The sequence below is a fragment of the Corapipo altera genome, unplaced genomic scaffold (assembly GCF_003945725.1).
Source record: "Corapipo altera isolate COAL_440 unplaced genomic scaffold, ASM394572v1 64, whole genome shotgun sequence".
NCBI lineage: Eukaryota > Metazoa > Chordata > Aves > Passeriformes > Pipridae > Corapipo > Corapipo altera.
In genome coordinates this window covers 11,547,305-11,559,221 of record NW_020884893.1, presented here as the reverse complement: position 1 = coordinate 11,559,221, position 11,917 = coordinate 11,547,305, and the positions used below count along the sequence as shown (strand labels likewise).

Genomic DNA, 11,917 nt, shown 5'->3' with positions numbered 1-11,917 from the left:
GTGGCTTGTGTTGGGGACTGCCACATACCCTGTGTGTGGGGATGCAGTGGCACCCTGGGTCAGATACTCCCCTGCATATCCCAGGCTGGTGGCACATGGAATGTGCATCAATAGCCTGACTGAAATAACTGTGCCACTTGCTTGTCTTCCAAGACTGATGGAGATGGGGCACGTGGTGCTTGTCTGTAAATAAATTTTTACCAGAGTGACACGGATGCTGTGTCCCCATTCCCAGGGTTTCCTTTGGAGCCTGTGCTTGTTGGAGCACAGGGATCTCCAAGCTGAGGTGAGGGATGGCCCCTTGGCCTGGCCCAGGCACCCCATGGAGCAGCTCCAGGGTGGGTGACCAGCCCCTGCAGCGAAGCCCCCAAAGCAGGCAGGAAACCTCCTGCTTCCCTTCCTGTGGGAGCAAAGGGGACTCCTGGGGTGAGAGCTGGGATCAGGCCACAGGGATACAAAATCCCAGTGGATGCCCTGAAGGCCATGACAGCCTTGGGAATGGCTGGAGGCACGATCTGGACAGAAGGTTTTGGAGCTGTAGGTGCTGATGTTTAAGGCTTTGAACCTCCAAGCTCTCCGGGCTTTGCTTCCCACCCTGCACTGACTTAACCTGTGCCAGTCCAGAGCCCAAAGGCCAGCGAGGGATCCTTGCCCTGCCCGGATTCCTGCTGCTGGCAGCGGGCACGGGCCCACGTCCCCCACTCGGGGGGACACGTGGGGTGGGCAGCACAGGCTGTGATGGGGAGGGGCCGGGGGGCTTTGGTGTGAGGGTGCTGTTTCTGGGGTGCCATGGGCCCCATGGGTGCAGGGTCCTGGAGGGGGTGCAGGGTGTGGGAGCCGTGGGTGCTGCAGAGAGTGCCGGGGGATGCGATGCTGGGAGGGGCAGGGGTGCGGGATCCCGGGGCTGCGGGATGCAGGAGCCGGGGGTGCGGGGGCTGGGCCCGGGGATGCCCCCGAGCGCTCGTTAGCCTCGGCCCAGCCTCCTCCTTAATTAGCCGCGGCCGAAGCCGCTTATTAGCGGCGACCGGGGTCGGGCGCCCTCCCTGCGGAGGCGGGAGAGAGGGGAGCGCTGCCGGCCCCGGGGGTGCGGGCAGCGGCACCGGCAGCAGGGCTGGAGCCCGAGCGGAGTCGGCGGCGGGATGGGGCAGCGGAGAGGTCCGGCCGTGCTGCTCCTCGCCCTGGGTGAGGGGGTGTCTGGGCCGTCCGGGCGGGGGTCGATACCATGAGGGATCCCTTCCCTTCCTCCCTTCTTCCCTCCCTCCCTCCTTCTCTCCCTCCGTCCCGGGCCGGGTCCTCGCGGCTCTCCCTGGCCGTGCCCCCCGCCGGTCCCTGCCCGCCGCCCCGGGTCGGGAGCTCATCCCGGGCGGACTGGGCAGGGGTCACCCCGTGCCCACCGGGCTCTCGGCGAACACCGGCACGCCGGGCTCGGGCGGGGGGCGGCGGGGGCTCGGGGCCGTCCGCCGTGGAAGGGACCGGGACACCCCGGGGCAGAGGTGGGCTCCATCCCCAGAGGTGCCCTGCTCATTGGCCCCCCGGTGCTGGCAGGGCACCTGGCCGGGCTGCTGGCAGCGGGACCCGCCTGCGCCGACGCTTACCGGGGCCTCTCGGACTGCGTCCTCAAGCTGGGGGACAGCATGGCCACCTACGAGGAGGAGGAGGGCATCGAGCTGCAGGGGCTGCACCGAGTCTGCAGGTGAGTACAGTGCATGCCCAGCGTGGCTTTTGGTATTGCCCTTGTGTGAAGTCTTCTCCTTCAGCCCTCCCGGGTCCTGTCGTGCCTGCACATACCCATGTGTTCCACACCTCACTCTGGTTTCAGACAGACCTGGTGAGCTCCCTTCCTTTGTCTGTCCATCTGTCCATCTCCTGCTTGTCTCCCACTGAAGTTTGTTTCCCTGGTCAAGGAGGTCCAGCCCCTAGAACTTGTCCTGCCAGCCTCTGCACTCCTGCAGCTGGGAGGAGCAGGGCTGGTGGGACCTGACCCACTCTGCTTCCAGGAAAGTCTCCCCTGGACCCCAGGTCTCAGGCAGTGATGTGCAGGTGGCTGCTTTGCCCCAGGGCCCAGCGTTGCCAGGAGCAGCCTGCACCCAGCCCCTGGTGTGTCCTGCTGCCCAAAGCCAGCCTTGTCCCTCCCCACCCAGATCCTTTGTCCTTCAGGCTTAGATTTACCCAGCCCTGGTTTTCCTGAGTTTGTAGTGATGCCCTGAGGTGACAGTGTCAGGAGGGTGTTAACTCGAACAGAAGAAGAAGAGCTGGGTAAGGAGGGGTGGTGTTGGGCAGGTTTGGGGAAAGAAGCAGCAAGGTGGAAGTGTCTGCAGAGAAGGAGGCAGCCCTTTGTCCCCAGCAGCAAGCTGTGGGGAGCGAACAGGAGTTACGAGGAAATGCAGACAGAAACAAAGGGAAAACCCACATGCCTGGGGGCAGTGGAAACCTGGCAGGGCCAGGCAGAGGACTGAGTGCCCTGGGGTCAGGTTTTCCAAGCTGCTGGAAACCACCCTGCAGGCTCTGTATTCCCCCTTCTCCAGGAGACAGCCTGGCTCAGGATGAGCAGTGTCTTTGGGATGTGCCTAAGGCTGGGTTGAAATGGGGCCTGCTCTGGTTTGGACAGCAATTGATACCTTTTTTGGTTTTGTTAAATGAGGCTTCTTGGTATGAAAACACACCTGAGCAGGCAGCCCAGCCTGTGCTGCCATCGACTGCTGGAGGAGCGATTCCTTTGCTGAAGCTCGTGTGAAATTTGCTCGTGTGCAAATCGAGGTTTTCTGACACCTCTGGGGCACAAACCACTGCAGAACAGGTCTTGGGATCTTCCTTGCTCTGCACCTTCAGGGACATGGCAGCTTCTTCTCCTGGTCCTAATGCACTGCTAGCCAGGCTTGCTGTGCCTGGAGGAGCAAGCTGATGATGTCCCTGCTCCCTGTCAGGTATTTCTGAATTATTTGCCTTTGACCCTCAGTCTTATCCACCGCTGTTTGCATTCCTGGTGCTGTGGTCCCCTTTCCAGGAGCATGGTGAGGGATGGACATGGAACCAGGAGCTGCTGGGGGAGCTGATGGTGTCTCAGCTCTGTGTGGTGCTGCCCTAGAGCAGCAACTCACTTGTCAACAGTCTGCCTGAGCAGATGGGGGCTGTGAAGGGTGAAGCACTGGGAATTGCCATCCCGGCTGAAAGCAGATCCAGGCAGGAGCTGCCATCCCCCTTCACCTTCCTCCAACCTTCTCTTGCCTGAAGACATGGGTCGAGTTTAACTCTCACCTGGCAGAGCTGCCTTCTGCTGCTGCAGCTCAGGAGTGCCAGAGTTTGCCTGGGTTGGCACCAGGTTTTCTCATTATCTGGGAACATTTATTCTGCCACAGTGACTCGGTTTAATGAACTCTCCCACAGCTGGTGTTCTGATGTGAGGACAGCTAAGCAAGCAGAGTGTTTGTGTTTGCCTGTGTGCACAGGGTGTCATCTCCAGCACAGGGCACCCACACAACCCTGAGCTGTGCCCTTCCAGTGTGCAGGGTTCCCACTCATCCAGCTGGGCTGCAGCCCCTTCCCCAGGGGTGGCACGTGTGCCTGGTGTCCTGGCACACACAGGGAAGGTGACAGAGCAATTGCTCCTGTCCTCTGGGCAGCCCCAGCTTGCCAGGGGCTGGAGATGATGCCCAAGGACAGGATAGCAGAGCTGAGGTGCAGGGGAGGGCAGGGGTGCCTGGGGGTCCAGCTTGCTCTGGGCTGGGGGCTGGCAGAGCCTGGGAAGCCCCCTGGGACTCGGGGTGCTGCCTGTGGCTGGTGCCTGCCTTGTCCCAGTGTTGGGTGTCAGGGCACGCACTCCTTTGAAGATTTACTTTTCAGGTATAAGAAACTCTCTCTGAAAGAAGTTATGGGGGAAGGTCAGAGGCAAGTGTGTCATAGAGCATTATCTGTCCTATGAGGAAGTTTTAACTTTGGAGAGGAACCACTTCCAGAGGTTCCCGTGGCATTTGCTAAGACTTGGGCTCCTGCTGTTTTATTTCCTGAGTGCATACCTACAAAACAGAGACCCTGAGTGTGAATTCAGCTGGGTTGGGACTTACAGACATGCTCGGGAGGACACAGAACCTGCCAGGCTGTGAGTGCCCTCCCTGTCACAAAGCAGCACTGACAGCAGCCTTTGGGGAGTCTGGTACAGAGTCTGATTGTCCCATACTCAGCAGCCAAAAAAAAACAGGGGGGGTGCCTGTTCTGGTCCTCCCCCACACCATATAGGGGGGACATGGCCCAGCCTGGTCCCTGCTGTCCTTGTCCCCAGACAGCTGGAACCCACCCCACCCTGCTCAGCCTGGCACCGGTGGGCAGGGAGCTCACTGGAAAGGGCTCAAAACCAGCTGCTACAGAGCCCCCACGGGGCTTCACCAAAGGTAAGGAAGGAGCTCAGGGAAGGGATAAAGCCTTGGCAGGCTGGATACTGCTCTGGGTGAATGCATCGTGGGGTCATCCCATGTGGCACTGGCCCCTGTGCGTTGGGATGGGTGGGGTGGTGTCACTGTGTCCCTCCTGGGAGAGTTTTCTTGGGGGCTGTGGTTTTCAGCCCTGTTTCTGCTGGGGCTTTTTCCTGCCTAGTTCTAGTCTGGAAGAGAAAATAAAATCCAAGTTGCTGTCCACAGGAGAGGCAGGCAAAGGGGTCTTCAGTGAGCAAGCTCCCAGTTTATTCCTGCAGGACTATGGGTTATCTTTGCCTGTCTTGTTTTTTCCTCCCAGAAGCCTCTGTGCACTGAACATCTACTCACACAGGCAATACCCAGCAGAAAAACAGAGATGACTCTAATGAGAACACAGTGAATAACTCCTCCTGCCCCTGCCCATACCTCAGTTCATGTTGCAATGCTCTGTGGGAGCTGTTGTCCTTCTCTGTGCTTTGTGCTCCCATTTGCCCTTGACTCCACTTGGAGAAAGCTTGGAGAAAGCAATGAATGAGATGCGCTGGGCCTTTGTTTGCAGCCTGTGTGAGATACTCAGGGTGCTTGGTGCTGAAGGGAAACATTTGTTGATGGAAAATAATGGATTTTATTGACTTCCAGAGACGGGGGAAAAAAAAAAAGATTAAATAATTTCAGTGTTTTGAGGTTTGGAGTTTTAGCCAAGATACTCTGGCAGATGATGGAGGGAACGAATAGTCTGGGCAACTTGCACAAAACACAGGGGTTGTTGCTGCTCAGAGGGCAGGATCAGGGCAGAGAGGCTCTGCCTGGCATCCAGCACTGTGGGAATGCAAAGGGACTGACAGTGTGGTGTCTCCCCTGGCTGCAGGTACTGGGATGAATTCCACACCTGTGCCCTGACGGCACTCTGGGAATGCCAGAAGGAAGCAGCAGCTGTCTGGGAGACACTGAGAAGGGAGTCCCGAAAAAACAGATTTCAAGGCAGCTTGTTCGACCTCTGCAGCCCCAGCATGGCTCAAAGCTCTGCCTGGGACCACGTTCCCAACGTTTCCATCCTCAGTATCCCCCTCATTGTCACTTGGGTGAACTTATAAACTGCAGCTCCGTGAGTATCCCATTAAAAGCAGTGGCAGTTTGTGCCCTGGCATCTTTCTGATCCTTTTTCCAAACCTGAGGAATATCCTGTGTGGAGCTCAGAGACACTCAGCTCCATCCTGTGCCTGTGGGACATGGGAGAGCTTGGCAGAATCTCCTGGGTGTTCCTGTTGGTCTGTAATTTGGAATAATACCTGTCCACTTCTGCTTCAAGACACGGACACAGATCTGTCTGCCTGGAGAATTTGGGAGCTTATAGGTATGGGGCAGAGGATTTAGGGAAAAGTGATAAATTCTGGAAAAATGGCAAATGTTGGACTCTTCCCACTCTTCTATGGCTACTGGAAGGAAACCTGTTTATTTTGCTGACTCTTTCCACCAGATCAACTCTCCAAGTTTTGGATTTGAGCACTGAGAACAAGATGGGCATTTTTACCACTGTTCTGTGAGGTGCAGGGGGTGGTGTCTGTCCTGTCACAGGCATAAGGGAGACCTTCTGCCCTGTATTGGCCCTTTTGCTTTAAGGACATGGTGAAATCCCTGCTGAAGAATAATCAAAGTTGCATGACTTGTCTTGCACACATCTGGATTCCTGAGTAACTCCTGTGTTATGTGTAAATCCCTTTTCTAAGGACATAAAGAACAAAAATATTTTGATTGAGGGAGAGTGTCAAGACAGCAGGACAAAAGGGATTTATAGCAACTCCTGCTTTGAAGCTTTCCCCAAGGTACCTGTAAGCAGCTCTGTGGGTAGAAGTGTGTAATTCCACAGTATTAAAGTGAGCCTACAGCATGGTAGAAGTTGTTTGTCCTGGCTTTTGCTTGACAGCACAATTTCTTCTTTTGTGGCTCAGACTGTCGTTAGTTTTGCAGCTTCAGTACAAGCCTGCAAGTATTTGGAACAGAGGGGTGTTTGCAAGTGATTTCTGAATATGTCAGAGAAACACAGCAATATTCTTGGGCAGTCCAAGGCAGTCCAAGGATGCTGCTGGAGCTCTGTGCGCTCCTGGCTGCACAGGGCCATGGGAGCTGTAACCAGTGGGGGATGTGCTCTACAATGTGAGCAGGGGACCCAGGGCCCTGCCAGCCCCACAGATCCCACTGGATGCATTCCAGGTGGTGGGCAAGCTTCTACAGCAAAGGATCTTTTTGCCAGCAGTGGTGCTGGGTCATACTGCTCTCCTTTGGCACTCATGTGTTCTTCCTCTTACCTTCACTACCATCAACACTCTGCTCCTGCAGCAGCACGAGGGAACAAATCCATTGAGGCAAATTCCAAGAAATAAGTCGGGGAGGAGCAGCTGGTGTTCAGACAGTGCAACTTGACTTCCTGCAAACAGAGTTGTTACTTATGTACTCAGTACTGAGCATCTGGGGCACAAAGCCTTAGGGTGAGCAGTGGAGACAGGGGAAACCAGGAGTGAACCACTCAGATGCTTCATTCTTTAATTCTTCTTCCACTCCAACAGCAGTGTTTGTTGTTTGATCCTGTTCCCCCTGCCCTGTTATCTCTTGTCCTGCCTGTGGCTTGTAGCTGGGGAAAGCTGAAGCAGGTGGGCATCATGTACAACCAAGGCTGGAGTATTTTGGATCCAAATCCTGTACTTGCTCTTTGTTTAGAACAGCTGTTTAATGCCTTTAGGAAAACAAATAAGCACAGCCCCCCAATATCCCACAACCCTTACCTTCTCCTTGAATTTGGAGTTCCTCTCTGTTAAAACTTTCTACTCTAAAAGAGCTCTGAGGAAAGGGAAGGTAAAATTCTCAGATCTCCAAGTCTTCTTTTTGCAAAATCATGGATGCCAATGGCTGGCTGACACTGCCACTGTCTTTGAGAAGAGCAGGTGTTGGGACATATCTTCCCTGGAAGCAAATCCCTCAACTATTGCACACAAAAAACCCCAAAGATTCATTAAGAAACAAAGACCATCTGTCACTGTTCTGGTATGGAGCAGCAGATTTTTTTAAGCCAAAGGTGCTTCTAAATCTGACTGAAAGCATGTGAGAGAAAATTAGGTCTCACAGTATGGGAGTGATGAGTTTCCTCAATCAATATTTCATTTTTAGCAGAACTTCCTCTATGACTAGGACAATTACAGTAGAATTCCTTTTAGAAAAAAGTAATACCCAGATTCAGTCCCCCTGGGCAGTCAGCAGCCTTTCAGAAAGCATTTCTGACCCTACAGCACACTCCTGCTGATGCAGTGCAGCTCCTGGGGTGTCCTGCAGCCTCAGTCTGAAAGCCACATTTGTCAAGGATTCTTCTCCTGGCTCGGAGAGACTCTCTGAGCCTCTCCAGATGCAAAGTACCCAGATTTCACCCCCCAGGGAGGCTGCTGAAGCAGTTACAGCATATCTTATGTATTCAAAAAGAAAGGGTAAGTGTTCCTTGGTCCAAAGTCTTCATCTCTGTTCTTGCAGGGGAACAAAGGTAGCAGCTCTGTTAATATGGGCTCACAGCAACTCTGGGATCAGCTGGAAGAATGTGGCTTTCCCTCCTTGGTCTCATGTTCACTGTAATTAGTCTTTAGGTCCCACTTACCCTAAGAACAACCCCAAAGAACGCAGAGTTCACACCATGCTTTGGTGTGGTGTTAAGCCTTGAGGTAAACCTGCAAACCTTCCCTGTCCCTGCAGGACTGGGTTGTTCTTTCTCAAGAATAGCAACAAAAAGCAGGAGAGGACAAAATGACCCTGAGGGAGTCTTAAAAGATGACTAACAACACTGTCAGTGCTTGTCACCGCGAGGCAGAGCTGCCCTCTGCTCTGCCCTGATCCCAACCACAGGCACACTCCTGCTCCTCCTTTCTGAGGGAGATACTGGCACCTACTGGAGACCAGTTTATATCCAGGCTGAGGTGACTGGGAGAAAGGCAAGTATCCTTGTATATGAGAACTGAGCTGATTTTGAGAAGGGAGGGACTGTCTTGCTGCAAGGGCAGCTCTAGGAAGTGACCTCAGGGTGGCCCTCCAGGCTGGCTCCTGCCCAGAAAAACACTTGTGTAAACTCTTCCCTGTGAAAGGCTGCTGCTGTTTGAAACTCTGCTTACAGGGGGTTTGGTCAGGAAGGGCTCCTGGTGAAATCCCAGAATATAAACAGTGCTGGTTACATTTGTTTAGACAGAAATCCTCCTCTGAGGCAGCCCTGCCAGGTATGTAAAGCACAGGATGTTATCCTGCCTCAATTTACAGTGTCTGAGTGTGAGAGCAGGGACTGAAATACAGCTCAGTTCCCCAAGAACAAAAGTCAAAAGAGCAGCTTTAAAGAGTTTATCAACTTCTGTATCTCCACATCATCCCACCACTTTTCAACAAGTTGAATTAGCAAATAACTTATGCAAGTTAACATTACAAATATTAACGTACAAAGGGAAGTTACTGCAGCAAGATGCTGCACAGGAGAAAAATCTGTCTTTAGACCTGGCTTGGTCCTTGTTTGGGATTGCACAAACTGGTCATCCCTCAGCAGAATCCAGGCAGGATGGGGGTCTCCTGGCTTGGCCTGTGGGATCTGGAGGAACCACCGAGCCCTGGCCCCTCAGCAGCAAGGGGGTGTCACTGCCTGGTGAAGTTTGTTTGAAGTGTCTCTAAATAAAGGCACATCCTGTTATTTTGAGAAATAACAGCAGGCTCTTATTTAACATCACCTCTACCAAACCAGATCTGTTGCTAGAATTCTGAAGCCGGGCAGGAACACCCAGACAAGTGGGAAGAGCAGTAGGTGGCTCCAGGACACCTCCAGCCTCAGGTTGAACATGGAGAGACCCTGGACTGCTGGCACTCCTCCCGAGGTGGGATTATGCCAGCTGACTTCCCAAGACAGCACTCATTGATGCCTTCTTTTCAGAGCAGAGGTATGCAATGTTTATTGTAGGAAATGTTATGTGCCCAGACAGTGGGCATCTCACAGCCAGGTGTTCTCTGGCTGCATCCTTCTGTTGCCATGATATAGACACTCATGGTACTCCTTGAAGGGCTCAGCTTCCCAGGAGAGCCATAACACACTCACAGCAACATAATGTTTTTATTATTACAAAAGGTTTCTTCAGCAAACTGCCATCTGTCACCTCTATGTATCAAACATGGAAACAGCAAAACAAACCCATCTAACGTTATAGGTTATTTAGTGACTCAGCTGGTGATTCAGGTAAGTACAACTATTTTCCTTTTCCCCATCCATTCACTTCCTTGACTCCTTTCCCAACCAAAGCCCAAATCAGTCACAGACTGGAAGCAGCAGCTCCCAGCCCCACTGCTCACCGTGCCAGCTCCCGCAAGAAGAGCTGACCACTGTGTTCCCCACACAGGGCACTCCCACATCTTTAGGTTCCAAATGCTCCTCACGCACCAAGTTTTGCTACCTGGCTTTTAACAGTCTCTTGAGCGAAGAGTTTAAGGGCACCCTCTCCGTACAGTCACGTTAATGCTTCGTGGTAACAAAATAAACATCTGCTCCTCCCCCGCTGCCAGCTGATGCCAGAGGAGATGCTCACACTCATGCAGCCACCGAGGTCCGGGGGGATGGGGGGGGGAAAAAGAAAATTAATAACAAAGTCTCAACAGACCTGCTGTGCTTCTTCAGGGATGATTCTGAGGCGTGTCGGATGCACTTGTGCTGGTTTGTCCGAGTCTATACGCTGGACTTGGGGGCGGAGTTGAGGGGGATCTCCCGCAGCTCTATCCGCATGCACAGGTACTCCCCGATGGCCGCCATCAGCGCCGTGCACACCACGTGCACCAGCCACCACGTCAGCGTCGACGGGAAGCGCGAGTTGTAGATCCAGCAGCCCAGGAGGTGGAAGAAGTGCACCGTGACCGTGAAATCCAGGCACTGCTTCCCGCGGCGGATGAAGTACAGCAAGGCCAGGGCGCTGCGAGGGTAAAGGCGGGAGGTGAACGAGATGCGCTGGGCCCGTGGAAAAGGGGGTGCAGCAAGAGCTGTCAGCAGTGCTGGTTATTTAGCGGTTTTAAAACTTCTTCAGATGTTTTAAGAATAGGCTGGGTTTGACCTCTCTCCCGGCCGCTGCAGCAAGACTTACATTCTTACAGCTTTTTAATTACACGATGGCAGGGGAAGGAGATTTTAGTGCAAAGAACAGGCAGGAATTCTTAAACTATCTCCCCCAGTAATCTCTGTGCAGTGGCAAAATTCATAAATCTTTACAGATCAGTGTTTGCTGAGATCCATTAATTCTAACTTTCAGTGAAATCTCTCACAGAAGCAAACCTCATTCCCAGCTGGGAAATTGAGGCAGTGAAGTTAAATGACTTTTCCAGGTTCTAGAAAGCCAGGAGTCAGCAGTTCCCAACTGCCCTCAGCAGACATGCTCGACCAGGCACAGGGATTTTGGGAGACGCTTTCAGAGAGGCAGGACATCACACTGAATTCTCTTATGGTTCAACGTTAAGGAAGGACAAGACGCAGGTGCTCCAGCTGGCTGCAGACTTACCAGGTGAGTGCATTGAGGATGAAAGCCATCATGGAGAGCCTCCCCGGCGGGGTTGAGAAGCCTAAAATCTACATGGGACTATTAGTAGGAACCCGCGGCACAAATCGTAGCCCAAACTCTGCTCCCGTGGCCCAGCCACATCAGCACGGCCCCACACGGATCAGGAACTACACCAGGAGCCTGGGCAGCTCTGTCTGAATGTCTGGGGGGACCTATGGGAAAGGGAAAGGTCTAGTTCTATGCTGAGGGGAACCTCTTAAACCGGGGAGGGGGGGGTCCATACTGGGGTTACCTATATGGGCAAGGGCAGTTGCCTTTACAGTGGGGTTCCTATACAGGGTGTTTGTCTCTATAAGGGGGTATCCCCTATACAGCGAGGTGGTGTCTCCACACAGGGGTACCAACCTATACAGGGTGTCTGTCCCTAAATGGGGGTACTGTCTCTAACCCAGGGTACCATCTGCACATCGAGGTGCTGCCTCTACCCCGGGGCACCCCCTATTCAAAGGGAGGGCTCTACTCTGGGGGCACCCACACAGACAGCGGGTCTGTGTGCTGGGGACAGCTATACGGGGCTGGGGGACCTCTGCCCCCACACTGGGGTGCTCCCCGGGCGGGGGGCTCTCCCTAACACCGGGAATGCCCACACTGGGAGCGGGGTCTGACTCCCCCAGCACACCCCCACCCCGCTCCAGAGGCCTGTGTGCCCACGGCGGCTTCCCGGGGCGCGCCCTCACCTCGTCGCTGAAGACCTGCTGGAGGGAGGGCCCGGTGCTGCCCAGGGTGCCGAGAAGGGCGAGCCAGAGCCCGAGCGAGCTGTAGTAGCCCGCCTGCAGCAGCACCATCTGCGCCACGATCAGCGCGGGGTCCCACACGTAGCTGCGGAACTGCGCCGCCATGGCCGGCCCGCCGCGCGCCGCGCCGCCGCCGCAGCGCCCCCTGGCGGGCGGGAGGACCCGGCGCCGG

At 54.4% G+C, this 11,917-nt stretch overlaps 2 protein-coding genes across 4 annotated transcripts; one reads left to right on the top strand and one right to left on the bottom strand.

The window, feature by feature from the left end:
• Positions 1–1,139: 1,139 nt before the first annotated feature.
• On the top strand, positions 1,140–9,218 carry LOC113948551 (neuritin-like). 2 transcript variants are annotated; one of them, XM_027646228.1, is made up of 4 exons: positions 1,140–1,182; positions 1,546–1,693; positions 5,275–5,515; positions 9,208–9,218. In XM_027646228.1, exons 1-3 carry the CDS (start codon positions 1,140–1,142, stop codon positions 5,498–5,500), a joined length of 417 nt encoding a protein of 138 aa, XP_027502029.1. In that variant the 3' UTR covers positions 5,501–5,515; positions 9,208–9,218. The 2 variants fall into 2 exon arrangements, with proteins under 2 accessions (XP_027502029.1, XP_027502028.1); XM_027646227.1 differs by lacking the exon at positions 9,208–9,218 and having other exon boundaries at positions 5,275–6,302.
• Positions 8,762–11,885, bottom strand: SYS1 (SYS1, golgi trafficking protein). 2 transcript variants are annotated; one of them, XM_027646226.1, is made up of 3 exons: positions 11,689–11,885; positions 10,952–11,019; positions 8,762–10,372 (listed from the first exon to the last, which is right to left on the bottom strand). In XM_027646226.1, exons 1-3 carry the CDS (start codon positions 11,848–11,850, stop codon positions 10,132–10,134), a joined length of 471 nt encoding a protein of 156 aa, XP_027502027.1. In that variant the 5' UTR covers positions 11,851–11,885; the 3' UTR covers positions 8,762–10,131. The 2 variants fall into 2 exon arrangements, with proteins under 2 accessions (XP_027502027.1, XP_027502026.1); XM_027646225.1 differs by lacking the exon at positions 10,952–11,019 and having other exon boundaries at positions 11,689–11,865.
• Between the last annotated feature and the right edge of the window lie 32 nt (positions 11,886–11,917).